Source organism: Hemiscyllium ocellatum, chromosome 32 (assembly GCF_020745735.1).
Source record: "Hemiscyllium ocellatum isolate sHemOce1 chromosome 32, sHemOce1.pat.X.cur, whole genome shotgun sequence".
NCBI lineage: Eukaryota > Metazoa > Chordata > Chondrichthyes > Orectolobiformes > Hemiscylliidae > Hemiscyllium > Hemiscyllium ocellatum.
This window is the reverse complement of record NC_083432.1, coordinates 36,162,833-36,181,579: the sequence shown is the minus strand read 5'-3', so window position 1 is coordinate 36,181,579 and position 18,747 is coordinate 36,162,833. Positions and strand designations below refer to the sequence as shown.

The 18,747-nt window shown below is 39.4% G+C and overlaps 1 protein-coding gene across 1 annotated transcript in view; it reads right to left on the bottom strand.

The window, feature by feature from the left end:
• stk17al (serine/threonine kinase 17a like) overlaps window positions 1–18,747 on the bottom strand; it is a 52,894-nt gene that overhangs the window by 25,326 nt on the left and 8,821 nt on the right. The window contains exon 2 of the mRNA XM_060848727.1: window positions 599–811. Coding sequence (XP_060704710.1) covers window positions 599–811 — 213 coding nt within the window. The remainder of the gene's footprint in view (window positions 1–598; window positions 812–18,747) is intronic.

The window sequence follows — 18,747 nt, the reverse complement described above, 5'->3', positions numbered from 1 at the left end:
CATTATTATCCATTACACACTTATGTATCAGGTTGGATTACGTGGTCAAGTGGTGGAGTAATAATTTATACTGACTGCCTTCTGATTCTCAAGTAGGAATTGATTTTTCCAGAAGTGTATGCTCGAGGACTAATGAATGACCCCTGCAGTTTTGAATGCTTTGCCACTTCAAGTGCTCCATTAGGTTTTGCTGTCACAAGCATTTTAGCAACCTTGTAAAAATGCCAAGCCAACAGAATCTTTGAATATGAAACACAAAAGGGTATTTCCCTTCCACATTAATCAACTGCATCACCGTTATCAGAAATGTGTATCATGTGTTCATTGAGTGGTAAAATGTCCATAAATTACTGATGATACAGCAAGAGGCATGTCAACTCATTGAGCTAATTAATAAAAAGATTTTACACTCATCATTCTTGCAGATATCATACTTTATGTGGTCATGAGCAAAACCATTAATATATTTGTATTATTTAGTAACAGGAGTACCATACACCACAGCAATCTTCCATCGTGAGACTGAAGATGAAGTATATCAAGAAAACACTCAAACATTTCGCACTCGCATACAAGGAGATTATTGCAGAGTACTTACTATTCCAGCACCAGGATGATTTCTGAAGTTGTCTCATACACTTCATGCAGGTCTACCACATGAGAGTTGCTTTTTGCGATCTCAAGAATTGCGATCTCGTTAATAATATCCATGCGGCAATCCTGTCCTTTCCTTCGCTTCCGTAAGAACTTGGCGGCATATTCCTTTCCAGAAGGATTTTCCACGCATTTCTTGACAACAGCAAATTTTCCCCTGTGAGCAAAAATTATTCTTGCATTAGGTACTGTGGGTTAAAAAATCATGTTCAACATGGTTTCAACCTGAAATTTGGACGAAGACAATCACATTTAGAACTACTGGGTCACTACTCTTAAGTTTACTTATATACTTTCTGGACACACAGTTGTTATAACAACAAGCAATTTATCATAAGACTTATAGATTTACAGATCACACTTTATAGAAGTTAAATATATAGGAATGGAAGTAGACCATTCAGCCCATCAAGCTTTTCCTATCATTCATTGTGGGAAAGTGTCAAAGTAATATTGCTGAAAGTTCTATAATTTTCAATAATTACTAAACTTGTCCAAAATTTTATATATTTATTCTAATTGAAAACATTGGTGTTAGAAATAGCTGATCACCATCCCAACAGAATACAGTGAAATATTGTGCATCGACACTGTACAATTGTGAAGGCATACCATTCACTGTGCTGAAATGAGAGCGACTCTGACTGCAACAGGCCACTGTTAGGATTGGGTAAAATTGGCTTGAGATGGCTAAAAATCTGGCAACATTTGCAAAAATATATCCAACCAGCAGAGGAAAAAGGAAATGTTTCACTCCTCATTTTTAATGCAATCCATGATTCAGTGCTCCAAACTCTGGATTTCTTTGGCATTGAACCCAACTCTTTATCATGTGGCTGTGCATTTAGAACCAAGCCTCAGGGATGGAGAGCAGAGAAGCATGTTTTCATTTCAGTGACAGGCCAAAAATTACAGATAGTATCTTTTCACATTTAACATTAATGGCTGTTTCAATAGGCTGGAAATTCCCAATATTCGTGCATATGAGACCTCGATTATGCTCACACCAAGGTGCTTGAGATGTTTGTGGTTTTTTTCTGGAAACCATTAATCTCTGATTTTGTAGACTGCTTTAAGTAAGAAAAATTACAGACAGTCCTTTAAGGATGTACGTCAATTGTGCAATTCACTTTAGTGATAATTTTGCAATGATTACAGCAGTTTCTCGAAAATAAAATATTCCCAGCTCAAATACTTTGTTGTTCTTTTTCACATCTCAAAGTATTGCATGCAGGCTTTTGAAGAATGCAGCAAATTCCCTAAAGCCCCCATATCGTTTCCCTTAAAACATTTTAAAGATTTCTTTTGCACAAGTCAGTAGAATGTGGTGGCTTGGCCCCTTTTCAAATATCTTTGAACTTGAAACACAAAAGAGGAGGGAGCTGCAGAACATTGTTCTACATTATGCTGCCTGAGGATGGGTTTGACAAAAAAAAAGTTCTGTTGCATTTAAGTCATATTTCCATTTGATATTCATTGGCTAGCCCACCCAATGCCAAGTTTTCGCCCTTCATTATCTTCGTCAACCATCCATCTTGTTTCAGTCTGGTGGAGGATGAGAGACTGGCAACAGAATGTTGCTTTCTCCAGGTTAAAAGTTTGGTAACTTTTTAGTGGCCACACAAGGCGGCAGGGTTAAGACCACAATCAGATCAGCCATGAATTTATCAAATAATGGAGTGAATCAAAATGAATGAATGGCCTCCTCCTGCTCTTAAAATCCATGTTTTTAAACTGGTTAGCAAAAGGTTGATCAAGTTAAGTACTGAAAATGGTTGACCTTCACATAGCGTGATCTTTTTGGTTTAGACTGGTGAGGCGTGCTGCATTGCCTTATGGATATAGATGTTAACGACAGGCCTTTGTATGGTCAGGACTTCAATCAATCGTTCACACAGCTCGCCTCAATCTAATGGTTCATTATGCGTTAGTCAAGTTGTGGCTAGATAAATAGGCACGACAGAGCATGAAAGGCTATACCAGATAGTAATAACTTCCTCTATTTAAGAACTAAACAAAGTATCCAGCAGTCAATAGTAACTAAAAAAAGAGAAGTGGCATTACCAGCTACAAACAGCAAGTTGCCTAAACTACAGTATTTTTATATAAATTAATATTTGCTAATCTGACATCCTTGGCAATGAAATATTTTTGGGATAAACAATTGCTGATCAGCATGTGGCAAACAGCTATGTTTGCATGCGGGTTTAATTATTTAGTTTAGCATTGTCAATCTTTCAGTAGTTACAACATGCAGAATGAGATACACATTTTACAAATGGTTTGCCAGGATTAAAAAGGCATAGTTTGAAATAGAGAATGTATTGAGCCCCAAGTTGCTATATTTCAATGAAAATTGTATTGCCAACCTGTTTCAATGTGTTCACTGTTGCTGCCATGTGCTGAGGTGATTAGACCCGGATGTTCTGCTGCAGAAGTAGGGCCACTACCAAAGTGATACAAGATCCGCTCAAACATTTTTAATCAACCCGTTCTGACATGCTAAGGCATACTTTCAGGATTAGTGGAACTTGAACCTGGCCCAGATATTAGGACATTACCACTGCACCAGAAGACCCATAAATGTTAGCAACTTTTAAAAAGGTCTGATTAAGCCATCAATAGGATGTGGAGATACAAATAGAGGTAGCATTGCAGCTACCAAAAGCAGAGCTCATGCAAATTTCATACACATCTTTTAAACATATGGTGTTTGATCGCAATGGTGTGACTATCACAGCCAAAGGCTGCTGTTAACAGGACAAACAGAAACAATCGAGGAGGTATACACAACAGTCCGGAAAGGAATACCCTTGAAATCAATGAGGGGAAGCAGAGCAAGCATCAAGAATATAATCAGAGGTGCTAACAAAGTGAAAAGCCAGGGCTACTAAAATTACCCCAAATAGACACGAGGGAGAAGTGAATGTAAATCAGAACTGCAGTGCAGCACAATCATGGACTTATTTGCATATTTGCTTGGGGTAATCCTACTTAAAAAGTGTTACAAGTAGGTTGGATATATTCACACAGCATTTGTGATTTTCAATCATTTAAAAATAAAACACTTCTTTCCAAAGGCAGAACCCCCTCTGCTCCTGCCATCACAGATTGTTCTAAGTGCAGCCTCATTATGCTGACCACATTAATGGCAGTTTCTCATTATTTAAAGCCAATTGCCTTAATTGTATTATTATTATTAATAAGTCAAGAGCAAATTGGCAGCTTTATTAATAGGCAGCTAAATTGTCCTTAGGGAGGATTAACAGGTTAACAAGCACTTTAAATAGTTCATCACTGTTGTACAGTTGTTAATCAAATGAAAGTGCTACCATTCTTTTTATATCAGGTTATGTTCTGATCAGGGAAGGAGAAATTTAAACAGTGATTGAACTTGCCAACCTTAGCAACACATTGCACATTATGGGATCAATGTTCATTAAATTTCTGAACGGGGGATTAAAAATAGCTATAAAAATGTTAAAAACAAAGACCGTTTACTCTATCTAACAACTTAATTCATTTCTTAAACTGGGCACAAATGTTAACTATGCAAACACAAAGATTTCACATGCGTCGAGTTAAAAGTCAGAATGTCATATGGATACAGGGATTGTAAAAAGGTTTGTTTGAATAATCACAAGAATGCATTACAACAGACAGAGGAACACATTCCATATATTAAACCCTGGTTTAGCTGCCACAACTTGCTCTGACCTATGTGCAATGTCGGTTATATGGGGTTATGGCTAAGTATCCAGATGTGATTACAAAGAGACCAAAAATACATCTAATTTTACAGCTTTGCTAACAGCATAACCTTTTCAAAATTGTAAAGATTGGTCCAATAATCTCAGAATTACAACTTGAACCTTCATCAGCATCCACCTAACAAGATAGAGCCAACACATTATTTCTTACTTTAGCATTAATATCTTTGGCAGAATCTACCCGAGTTAGTTGGATGTGCAATGCACTTGGCACTGAATCCATTTTGGGGTTTAATCGGGTTACTGAGCACCAGGAAAACTTTTAAGGTTTCAGTCCAAGGTCATTTGGTCCAAACATGAGACTTGTGAGTCATCAGTTTTACTCTAAAGTCTTTGCCCATTTGCTCTCTAGTTGTGAATGTGTGTAGGCAAAGAAGGTATCCCCAAACCAGAACTGAGTAGGTGAATTTCCTCAAAAGTACAATGTAGTACTTTAGGGACGCAAATTGTTCAAAGCGAAGCAAGTTATGTGAGGCACTTTCTAGAGCCATCTGTTTTAATTATTATTTTAATCAACTGACTTGTCTAAAACCATACATGAAGATTCAGCATTTACCTTAATCTCACGCTATTTTGTAAGAAAGCTCCTTAGAGATGTTTCTGTGCTTCACACTTGGCAACACTGTATTGAATCTTCAGGGTCTTTTTAGTGGGTTTCTTGCAAAAAGAAACACCAGTTGAAAGACAATTGGAATATTTTTCAATGTTTATAGAACCAGTTAACACCTAATTTAAAGCATATGACATACAGTGCTGGTCACTGGTTGCCAATTGTGCATTAAACTGAATATTCAAATTATATATATTTCACTTCAGGTACATCACATTATTCTTATTTATTCAGTTGCAGGGATATGTTTATCTCCAGACAAGACTGAGTAGCATTGTACAATAGTTGGATGAAGTGAATACTAGCCATATTAGATGATTTTCACATTTTATTCAAGCCTACTTTTTGCTTCATTTGAATTGAATTCAAATGAACAAATGCTGATTAATCATTCTTCAGAATGATGTCAAATCCCATTTCTGAACCTTCAGAAGTATGGGAGCAATCAGCAAATTATTAACAGACCTTGAGATTGTTATGTATACACAATTCGTTTATTCTATAATCACTTTGTAAGATAAAGTGACGAGAGTAGCTGCGTGCAAGCTCCCTTCCATGTCTGTGTGTTCTCAGCACAAAGAAAAGGTCAGGCACCTGAGTCATTGAGTGGATGATGATGTCTAGATGGTTACAAACCTCAAGCCTCACTAAAACTGCGAGGGAAAATTTCCCGTGGCCGACTTGGGTTTTAATTTTAAACTATCTGCTCTTTCGCAGATTGTAAACTAACTTGTAGCCAAATCAATGGCCATCCTGAATAGATTAGATTAGGTTCCTTACAGTGTGGAAACAGGCCATTTGGCCCAACAAGTCCATGCAGACCCTCCGAAGAATAATCCACCCAGATCCATGTCCCTCTGACTAATGCACCTAACACTATGGGCAATTCAGCATGGCCAATTCACCTCTTTGGACTGGAGTTGAAGAAAACTGAATAAAAATTGGATAAGCTGCTATTGCTCATTATTCTTTGTACCTGGAGAAGCAACTACCCTTTCCAGTCTGACATATGGGACAGATAGATTTTTTTAACGTTTGAACCGGATTAATTGTTGGGATATTCAGTTGGGCATGGCAATGTGTTGGAGAAGTTGGGCCTGTGTGAGATTTTCTTGTTAACATCTCTACAGTGTGTGCACATTCACGCAAGTATCTCTTTAATCATTTCTTTAATCCAACAACGTCTGTCTACATATAGCCTTTTACAAGCAAAACATTGCCAGGCATTTCACAAAGAGTCAATGAAAAGGTGCATCAAAAGTAGGAGAGATGGGAATAGGATAGTATGAGGATAAGTAACCAAATTATGGTTGAAGAGGTCAGTTTATAGGAAGTTTGTACAGGGCAAGAGGATGGTGGAGGTGAGGAAGCAAATTCCCAGAACATAGAGATTCTGAGTCTGATGATATTCCTTAGCATCACTGGCCAATAAGGCAGGGTTTTTGGGGGGGGGGGGTGCTCAAAAGGTCAGGATCTGAGGAGTGAAAACTTGGAATAGGCATATGGTTATGGAAGGGAGGGTGATCTCGTGGTTGGAACTGCAGCATGCAAGAAAATGAGAGAGAAGTCAAAGAGAAAAAGTTCAGAGAAAGGACAGTGGAAATCTCAGAGAAGGAACACTGCAATGTGAAGGGAGAACAGAACAAGTTGCTGAATGGATGGTCTTTATAGTGTCATAAAGCACGGAAATAGACCCTTTGGTCCAACTTGTCCACATGGACCAGATATCTCAATCTGAGCTAATCCCATTTGCCCTCTATCTAAACCCTTCCGATTCATACCCATGCAGGTACCTTTTAAATGGTGTAATTGTACTCACCTCCACCACTTCCTCTGGCAGCTCATTACATACACACAGCACCCTCAGCATGAAAAAATTACACCTCAAGTCATTTTTAAATCTTCGCTCTCTCACCTTAAAAGTATGCTCTCTCATTTTGGACTCAACCACCCAGTGAAGAAGACCTGTCTATCTACCCTCTCAGTGCCCCTCATGATTTTATAAACCTCTATAAGGTCACCCCTCAGGCTTTGACACTCCAAAGAAAAAAAATCCCCAGTCTATTCAGCCTCTCCCTATAATTCAAACGTTCCGGTCCCAGCAACATCCTCATAAATTTGAGAGGGTGCAGAAAAGATTTAACAGCATCCTTCCTGGAGGAGGGCAACCAGAACTGTATGCATTATTCTAGAAATAGCCTCACCAAGAGCTGCAACATGAGGTCCCAACTTCTGCTCTCAATGTTCTGACCAATGAAGGCAAGTGTACCAAACACCTCCTTCACCACCCTGTCCGCCTGCAACTCTATTTCAGGTTAGTGACAAAGAAATTGATCAGCTCTACACAAACCCATTAACTCTTTCTGTCTAGAAATACTGCCAGACTTGTTGAGTATCTCCAGCACAGTTTGTTTCAGTTTTCCAGCATCAGCAGTCTTTTATCTTTATTCCAGAAGTATAATCTGTGCTGCTCTTACTTCAAAATAAATCAAAAAGTATTTATAAATATGAGCAATTTGATCTTGAGGACTGTAAAGGGGAGAAACGCAAATAGATCCTACATACTGTAGGAGACACGCAGCAAAGTCTTCACTGCACTGAAAGAAGTTGAGTCTTAGCTCAATCAAAATGAAGCCTAGGGCCTCATCCTCAGAGGAGTGGCGAGCTGTAGACACCAATGGGTTCTCCAATGTAGCTTGGAGGGCAGGGCCTCAAAAATATTGACTGGGTCAGATGCCTAGCTGAATCAAAGTGGCCAGACCCTTTCTGCTAAAGAAGAAAGGAAACTGGGAAAAAAGACAAAATTAATAAGAGAAACTCAGCAGGTTTGGCAGCATCTGTGGAGAAAGAAACAGAGTTAATGTTGAAAGTCCACCAGGCCGCTTCTTGAAGCTTTAGTTTGTATTTCAGATTTCCAGCAACCAGAGAATTTTGTTCTCATTTATTTTTTATTCTTTTGTTGGCAGTTCTAGCTGTTCCATCCAAAGACCACTAGCAAATCCACCATCTCGGTGACATGTTTTGCCCAGCTGTTAGCAGTTGGTAATTAATGTCAATGTTCAGACTCTACTTTGCAAACATCCAATTCAGTAGCTGAAGTACTTCTATGGAAAATCAGGTCGAGAGAGATCGTGACTCACAACTCATTCCTCCAAAATCTTTTTACTCTAAGATTACCAGGAGTCAAGATTGAGCTTCTCACTAAAACTATCACCTCAATTCCAAGTTTTTATCAAAGCTACAAGTACATCAGCTCTTGTCTGGCATTACTTTTCCCATATCTTAATGGCATTTCTAGTCAAGACCCATGCTCATCAGCTCAAACCCATCGCCATATCCCACCTGGTTGGTGTGGTGGTGCTACTTATTCATAATCACTGACAAATTAGTTGAGTTTTGCAGATGTGGAATTCCTGGCTCCAAGTCAAATGCTTATTTCCTCACCTTTCAACTGTAAAATTCCACTGGTGACAAACGATGAACACAAGAGTTATTTGTTGCAATTTTCCACCTATAAACTTTCCACCCATGAATACAAGCTAGGGCAGGTTTGTTAGCTGTCACAGTTTGTCACGCATACAATTCGCAGTTTTGTAAGAAGTACAAGATGTGGAAGCAAACTCCACATATCAGGGCAGCATTGACATGGCTGGAATACAAAGAGAAATTAAATTTCTTTTAAGTCTGTTATCTTAAAGGAAGAATGTTCCACTGAGGAATTTTTTTGAAGGCATGGTCTTAAACAAATATTTCTTGATTCAAAGAGGGCCCTAGGGACAGCCAGGAATGGTTATTTTATAGTAAGTGCTGCAGTGTGCATGTGATGTTTCCTTAATTTACATTGTTTGGTTCTACTCAGAAACAATTTAACCTCCCATGTCCCCGACAGCATGATGTATTCACAATATCTGGAATATTTTCTAGAACTGAATGCCCTATTTGATTGAGATAGATCAAGACTCTCCCTCTGTACTTCAGCAATGGAAAGGAGTCAGTAATCTGTACTTTTTGCTAAAATGGAAAGCCATTCAATTGTAGCAACAATAGCAAGAGTCCAGAAACTGGAGGCCCCTTCTCTCAAAAACAGCACTTTGCACTTTTGTGAGGGTTGATTTTGAGCATGTGCAGTTCACAACAGCAGTTGACCACATAAATGATCAACAGGATCCAAGGAAATGGGACATTGGTAGCCTTCATGTGTAGACCTGGTAAGAGATGCATGGAACTTTGAATGAACAGGGTGTCCCTTTTGAGAGGTACCCCTTTGGAACAGGTCTTAGAACACCTTTACAGGGTATAAAGTGCCCTATCGTGGCAGTCAAGTGGCCTGTGGAATAGTTTAAAGCAAATATATATGTGCAAAAAAAGCATATAAACTCACTACTGTTAAATCCTTTGGAATGGCCAACAGACCTATCAAACTCAAGCATCAAGAACACCTGTAAAAGGGACTTATCGAAAGGATAAGGGAGCTTGTTAAAGGGACTCATCAGTAGAAGCTGTTAAACTGTTAAGAAACTTAAACATTCTGCCCCTTACATCTGTGAAAAGTGTATTAGATTAGATTACTTACAGTGTGGAAACAGGCCCTTCGGCCCAACAAGTCCACACCAACCCGCCGAAGCACAACCCACCCATTCCCCTACATTTACCTAACACTACGGGCAATTTAGCATTGTGCAAACTCCACACAGTCAGTCGCCTGATTCGGGAATTGAACACGGGTCTCTGGCGCTGTGAGGCAGCAGTGCTAACCACTGTGCCACCGTCAAACTGTTTGAAGTGTTAATTTTTTTTTGCTATTTCCCAAACTTTTGTTGCCATAAGCCTGGGGGCTCTGTTGCTGGATTACTGCTGCATGACTGAATTCAAAACCAACCTTCATCACAGTGGGGTTCCTGCTATTTCATATTTGACAGTTACAAAGGGGACTGTGAATTCCAATGGTAGCTGTTGCAAGAGATTGTGCATCTGAATCAGGAGCCAAATTCCAGAGCTGTGTTTATGCTGTACGGAACAAATAGGTTTTCATCACTAACTAGATTTATTTGATATTGTGATACAAAACAGGTTTTGGGTGCTCGCCTCTCAAAAACATATCCTCTTGAAAATATCACTAAAGAACCACCACAGCATAGTTTTGGCTTCACACTAATTTGTCTCTCTCATGTTAGTTAATAGCGCATTATGGACCCCACAAGATGGCATATGAAGCAGACAAGACAAATTAACTTGCAGCAAACACACGTTGGGGATGGTTAAAACATCTTGCATAATTATCTTGCTCAAATTATTCCCAGGAGGTATTCAGATTCAGTCCCAGTTACCCCTTTAACTGGACCTTGGCTTCATAACTGTGGTTAATGTTTGATATTTGTTGAATGTTTAGAGAACTCAGTCAATCAGTCAGTTTAGATTGTGCACAAAATGAATAACATCTGTTGACATGATGTTCACCTGTTTAAAATGCAGGAAAGTGGAGAGTTAAAAATATATTGCCACTGTACAAAAGGAAAATGAGCCCTGAAAATCTAACAGGGTTTTGCTCTGGTCCATAAGGTAATTGGGAAGGTCCATACTGGTTCACCCAAATTCAACTCATCTCTGGGGAAAGCAGAACTTGAAGCATTAAACAAAATAGGTTTCATTGCTTATTGCCCTCTTACTAAAATGGAAACCATTTAGATTACATACCTGTTGGTATATTTCACTGTTTTGCATGAACTCAAGGACAAAAATTAAGGTCTTTAGGGCATCTAAACCAATGTTGAAAGAGACACAGTTTTCTAAAGAGCTATCACAATTCTAGAGGTGACTGTCAGTCAATTGTATAATGATGGGGATTTCATGAAGCTTTACACTGTTCTGGCTCAACCAATTACACTCCACAGTTGTATTCAATACACATGATATCACTTAAAATGTGATGAAAAATACATGATGAGAGTGGCAATGATACAGAACTGCAACATCCTTTATAAGAACATTGGAAATACTCAGCAGGCCTGGCACCAGGTAGGGAGTGAGAAACAGAATCAATGCTCAATTCATAAAACTTCAGAACTGTACTGCTTCTTTCTTCACAGACGCTTCAAGGTGTGTTGAGCACTTCCAACACACACACTACTCTGGACACCAACTGCCACGGTATTTTGCTTGCGTGCGTGTGCGTGTGTGTGTGTGTGTGTGGTCACTGGTAATTGGCTAATGAACACCAAGCTGGTCTTAAGTTGCTATGCCTGTCAGAGTTGCAGGTGTGTGTTAATCAGCTTGTGTGCTTTTCAAGTGGTATCTGAATTCTGTGGAAACCATCGTCAAATTACAAATGCTCGGACTTCCTGCAACTCACGATAAATGCTGAGCTCAGAAGGCAAAGCGAAAGATTTTCATGCACAGCTCATTTCTCTCTTAAAGCCAGGACACCAGTCCCAACACCATGCATGTTTCAGGGTCTGAAAATGGAAATTCACTTTAAATAAATTACTGGCTGCTTAGTATTAAAACAGTCTTGTAATATTGTTGTGACAGAGGTTAATTTTATGTTGCCCATATCCAACATACAAACAGACAATGGATAATTAAGGTCAGTATACCCAATGACACTTAGCAAGGGCTGTGTCTTTGGCTTTATCATGATGAGCAAGCATATTGTGGATGCGTAAACAGGAGGTAGGACATTCAGTCCATCAAATCAGTTCTGCCATTCTATCACACCGTGATGAACCTCACAGTGTGAGTTTGCACCTCAACCCCCATCTATGTGTCCATTGTCGAAATGAAATTATACAGACTATGACAATCTTATTCTAGTGCCTTCTACAGTGGGTGCCCAGGTGCAGTGAGCTATGGTCTTAGGTGAATAAGTGATTCTGCAGATTACAAACTAAAAATTCTTAAAATATGCTGATCTACAGTTTAACCTCTAATGTTTGCAAATCTAATTAGTCACCTGACAATTTCTCCATTTGGGGGTGAAATTTAACAGGGACATAACAGCTGATTTATTTTAGTCTCTCTGGTTCTTTTCCATTGGCTTATATTTTCAACACTTTTAATTTCAAATCAAGTAAAAGTGAGTGAGACAGGAATTAGTCAACCAAATAAGTACAAATTATTGTTTGGTGAATTTCAGTGTAAAGAAGATAGAGTGAATTGAAACAAAAAATAAAATTAGATACTGATTTGCTCCGAGTCTATTTTGAAATGATAACTTCTACCTCCTTAAAATTACAAAAATAGAATTTGCATTTACTTGGATTAAAACAAAGAGGACAGTCAGCTGCAGAGAAATGCCAGTTTGTCAGGCTGTCTGCCTGATTATCCTTCTGAAGGATAGCACAGGCTGGGCATCAATGATGCTGAGCATGATTTCTCACAGACCCTTCTGTAACTTTGCCCTTACAAGCCTACAAAATTGTTTTCTTTCCCCAAGCAAAATGTTTTAGATAATTAACATGAACGCACTTTGAAATCTGCAATTGTAATTGAACTGATCATGCAGTGCTGCATTAACAAAGGACCTGCAGTCTCCAAATGCATAAGACAACTGTTTAATAAATTAAGCATATCATCAATCTTCATTGCAGTAGTGGTGCCTTATGTCATTTTACTGTTCTTAAATTAACGACTCAAAGCTGGGATGAGGAATGAAAAGATGCCTCAATGGAAATGGACAGAACTGTAAAGTAATGATTCAAAAAGCATTACAAAAGACAGTGGTGGTCTGGTATTATGACTTTCATGGGAATACTGGGGAGATTGAAAGGGAGGAATGTTTTTTTTAAAGCACCCTGTACTGAGTTAACTGATTTCAATCTAATTAGTTTTAAAACTTAACAATTGAAGCATGCCTAACCATCCCTAGGTGAGGAAAGGAGAGCAAAGGAAGAGAAAAGAAACACCAGATCTAGTCTCAAATTTTTGTGATCCCAATTGAGAAGTGAATTTAAGACTTCACAGAAGAACAGGTAAGGGCTCGACTACATTGCACTTGACCAGGGAGCTGATACCCACGGTCTTGGTTAATACACGTAGCCTGAGCATTTGAATGAGGTACTGATGGGCTGCACATGCTGTGGAACAAATCACAATATTCAGGATATTCCAAGGAATGAACCTAAAAATAAAAAGGACACAGTACATCTAGAGGAAATTTAGAGTGAAAGCAAGTCCTTTTTTTTAAAAATAGTGTGACAAAGAACATTGCTCAAATCTTTGCAAGAAGCTGTACGGGGCAATAATAGAACAATTTACGGTAAGATGAGAATGAATTGACAGATAACAGTAATAGAGATCTTATCAATACTCTTAAGTTTGTGTCACTGATGACAACACTATCTTTGGAAACTACTGGGTCGTCACAAGTCTGCACAAAGTTTAGAAGAACATTTTAAATGGAGCTTTTTAACATCCACATCTCCTCATTCAAAAGGCCCACTGGAAAAGTTAACTAAACAAGTCCAATGCTGAAAATTAAAATTAGATTAACAAACAAAATCAGAATTGATAATCTTTTATAGACTACTGTAGGTTAAGTGAAAATCTCTGTGGGTACCATACATAATGTGCACAAATGAGGCTCGGTCCACTGCTTTTCATCATTTTTAAAAATGTTTTGGTGTGAACAAAGGAGATGTTATTAGTAAGTTTTGGGGTGACACCAAACTTGAAAGTGGAGTGGACACCGAAGGAGGTTACCTCAGAGTACAATGGGATCTTAATCAGATGGGCCAGTGGACTGAGGAATGGCAGATGGATAATTTTGATAAATATGAGGTGCTGCATTTTAGAAAAGCAAGTCAGAGCAGGACTTAAACACTTAATGGTAAGGTCCTGGGGAGTGTTACTTAACAAAGAGACCTTGGAGTGCAGATTCATAGCTCCTTGAAAGTGGAGTTGCAGGTAGATAAGATAGTGAAGAAAGTGTTCAGTATGCTTTCCTTTACTGGTCAGAGCATCGAGTACAGGAGTTGGGAGGTCATGGTGCGGCTGTACAGGACATTGGTTAGGCCACTTTTGGAATATTGGAATTCTGACTTCCCTCCTATCAGAAGGATGTTGTGAAACTTGAAAGGGTTCAGAAAAGATTTACAAGGAAGTAAATCCCTATTTCAGCCATAGGGAGAGGCTGAATAGGCTGGAGTGTCGGAGGCTGAGGAGTAACCTTACAGAGGTTTATAAAATCATGAAGGGCACGGATAAGATAAATAGACAACGTCTGTTCCCTGGTGTGTGGAGTCTAGAACTAGAGGGCATAGGTTTAGGGTGAGAGGGGCAAGATATAAAAGGGACCTAAGGGGCAACTTTTACTGGTGGTGGTGTATGGATGAGCTGCCAGAGGAAGTGGTGTAGGCTGGCATAATTACAGTATTTAAAAGGCATCTTGATGGGTATATGAATAGGAAGGGTTTAGAGGGATATGGGGCAAATGGGAATAGATTAGGTTTGGATTACTAGTCGGTATGGATGAGTTGGACTGAAGGGTCAGTTTCCGTGCTGTACATCGCTATGACTCTGTGACCCTAAGTCCACACCTATGTTCACAAGCAGGAATTGGTATGTCTTTGTCATGTTTTATAACCAGAAAATCTGAGGCCCCGTGAGTGTAGGATTGTTAGTGCTCAATCTAAGTTTCCAATCTCAAGGACAGAATAAGGAGAACAGTTTTGATTCCTTTTGTATTATGTAGTTATCCTAAAAAGACAAGGAGATGAGGCATGACACATGAATTGACACAGTGAATTTATGCAACTTGAAGCTACAATGATGTCAGCCTAGTTCCTTTCTATTCATTCAGAATGAACAAGTACTTAAGATGACATGATTATACAAGCTCACTTCTGACCAACATCTTTGAATAACCTATGTGCAATAACATTCAAAACTGCTTATTCAGGTTCTAAGAAAAGTCTAATATTTCCATTTTAACTGACATGTTTATTCTATATCAGAACAAAACCTGTTGACATGTAGAGGACAGTAACTTGTTTCCAATAAATTTAGACATTAACCATAACTGGGCTTCTGTGATTGAAGTTTCAACTTCTTTTACTTAACTCTAATAATTAGATGAATAAAATCAGCTTTCCTTGGCACATCCTGTCATCTGCATTACAAAGTCAAATTACAGAATTGATATTGCAATTTACAAAACAACCATTTGGCAGTAGAGAGGGAAACATACTGGAGAAATCAGGAATAAAGGAGGAGGATATGGACACTTAATAAAATGGAGGTCAGAACCTAATACAAGCCATGTCAGTGTTTACATCAGCAATTCCACATGGCACAAGTTATTTGGAAGCCCATGAGCTGCATTAGTCAGGGGTATATATAGGGTAGAGGAATAGGTCGGTGTGGCCTTGTTCGGCCAAATGCCCTGTTTCCTCACGGTAGGGAATCTAATCTAATCCAATCTAACGTTGGCCTTTTCCTCTTTATGCTTTCAATCTGGTATGAAGGTTATTGCAGGTCAGAGACACATGATTGATTGGGACAAGGAAATTTCAAAAATGGCTGTATGTTTTTTTTAAGAGGACATCCAATGCATCTCCAACTAAATACATGTCTCCAAAACCACTGGGGCACTCAAGGTCTTATGTCATATTCTACAATACATAGTCCAATTAATGTGAATACCATCAGACCACCATTAACGACATCTCGAAAGTGGGTTATGGTGAGCTTATTGATCCTGAAAGGAAAAGGAATGCATTATTTGTAAAATCATCATGTTTTGCATAGCAAATGTAACAAGCCTCTGAAAAGTCTTGAAAGGAAGTTTGCACAGATATGAAATTACTCAACATATCGAAAGATCATTGCTCAACATATATTTGAGCAACCATTTGCCAAAAACTGGGTGATGTTAATACTACTTACCCAATACACCATTATCAATGCTTTATGATCACCAGCATGAATAGAGAATAACTACAAAAATAGACTAGCTTTAGATATTGCAACATTAAAATTGTTTGCAGTGACAATATAACACTTCTGCCAATTAGAGATCTGAAGTGACACCCAACCACGATTCTCTGTCCACATAGACTCTTTCCCCAGCAGTATTTTGACAGTCAACACAATTGAAACTAGACAACTAATTAACATGTGGACCCTTAGAAGAATTGTTCTATCATCAGCTCTTAAATAAAGAAACTTACTTTTCTAATTTACTTGTGATTGTTGCTGGTTGGCCTGAAGAACTCTAAAAGAAATGTCTGAGAGCTGAGATGACTGATCTCCAACAATCACAACCATCTTCCTATGTGCCAGCTATGACTCCAAGCAGCAGAGAGTTGCCCCTGAAACGGTTTCGCTCAAGCTTCTTGCTGCTACACTCAGTCGAAGTCAGCCTTGATATCAAGGGCTGTTACTCTCTTCTCCCTTCTGGAATTCAGTTCTTTTGTTCGAGTTTGAATAAAGGCTGTAATGAGGTCAGGAGCTGGTAGCCCTGGTTGAAGCCAAACTGGGCATCACTGAGCAGGTGCTGCTTGATAGCACTGCTGATGATACCGTCCCATCAGTTACACTCAATCATCAATAAAGTGTGATGGAAGGTAAGTGGCTGGGTGGATTTCTACTGCATTGTGTGTACAGGACCTACCTGGGCAATTTTCCACATTGTCAGGTAGATGCCAGTGTTGGATTTGTACTGGATTAGCTTGGCTTGGGGAGGGGCAAGCTCTGGAACAGGTCTTCAGTACCGTTGCCAAAATATCACCAGGGCTCAAAAGCTTTACAATATCAGTGCCTTCAACATTTTCTTGATAATATGTGGAGTGAATCGAACTGGCTGAAGACTGGTATCTATGATGCTGGGGACCAGTGAAGAAGGCAGAGATGGATCATCCACTTGGCACTTCTGACTGAAGACTGCTACAAATGCTTTGGTGTGATTTTTTGCACTAATATGTTGGACTCTTCCATCATTGAGGATGGGGAGGTTTATGGAGCCTCACCCAGTGAATTGTTTAAATTGTCCACTCGCCATTCAAGACTGAATGTAGCAGGGTTACAGAGATTAGCTCTGATCCACTGGTCACTTAGCTCTGTTTATCACTTGCTGCTTGTACTGTTTGACACACAAGTATTCCTGTTCGGTAGCTTCATCAGGTTGACACCACATTTTTAGAAAAACCTGGTGCTGCTGCTGGCATGCCCTTCTGCACTGTCTATTGAACCAGGGTTGTTCTCCTGACTTGATGGTAATAGTTGAGTGGGGAATATCTGGACCATGAGGTTGCAAATTGTGCTAGAGTACAAATCTGCTGCTGGTGATGGCCCATAGCATCTCAAGGATGCCCAAATGTGAGTTGCTAGATCTGTCTGAAGTCTTCCCCATTTAGCACAGTGATAACCCAACACAATGGAGGGTATTCTCAATGTGAAGGCGTACAGTGTTCACTTTTACCGATACTATCACAGACAGATAAGATTGAGTAAATTTTTCCCTCTTGTTGGTTCCCTCAGCACTTGCCGGAGACCTAATCTAGTAGCTATGCCCTTTAAGATCTGACCAGCTCAATCAGTAGTCCTGCTGTTGAGCCACTCTTGGTGATGAACACTGAAATCCCCACTGAGAGTACATTCTGCACCCTTGCCACTAGTACATCCTTCGAGTGTTGTAGGCAAGGGAGGACAGTACATGATAATCAGCAGAAGGTTTCCTTGCTCATGTATAACCTGAAGCCATTGGACTTCATGGGATCCAGAGTCAATGTTCACAACTCCCAGGGCATCTCCCTCCAGAAAACATACCATTGTGTCACCATCTCTGCTGGATCTGTCCTGTCAGTGGGACAGGACATATCCAGGGATGGTGATAGTGGTGTCTGAGACATGGTCATACTCATTGAATCATACATTACAGAATGTCAGGCTATTGCTTGACTCATCGGTGAGACAGCTTTCCAATTCTGGCACTAACATCCAGATGTTGGTAAGGAGATGCTATTTCTGCCATCGTTGTCTTTTCCAATGTCTAGGTCGATGCTTGTAGTCCTTTAGGTTTAATTTCTCTTTTGAGACTTTGTGGTGATTAATGCAGCTGAGGGGCCTGCTAAGCTACTTCAGAGGGGAGATGAGAGTCAACCATGTTGCCATGGGTCTGGAGTCACAAGTAGATCAGACCAGATAAGGATGTCAGATTTCCTTCCCGAAACGACATTAGTGAGCCAGATGGGTTTTTCTGACAACGGTTTCAAGGTCATCAGATATGTGCCATGGTGGAAATCAAACTTGGGTCCCCTGAACATTAGCTGAACTTCAGGATGAAGAGTCTAGTGATAATACCACTAGGCTATCACCTCCCTACTTCATTAACAAGAGCAAGAAAGGGTACATTTGCTAAGTTGAATTGCGTATGTTCTGAGCATATCATAGTTCTATAGTTAAAGCAACTTTGTTTGAATATTTGTTTGATTAACTCTGGGAAGCCAGTATCTTCCCCAGTGTTGGGAAAAGGTTCCTGCACAACCTGTTAGCAAGTCAATCAGGATTCAATGAGGTGAAATTTTAAAAACATCACATTTATATTACTGAGATAAATTAAAATACAATTACCATGACTGGATATGATATACAAACTGAGGGTCTTATGCTGCAGCGGCAATACCCTGCCTCTGGGCCAGAACATCTGAGCTAAAGTCTCCCCAGCCCAGAGGTGTATCATAACCTGTCCAAAAACATTTTTAAAAAATTCATTTATAA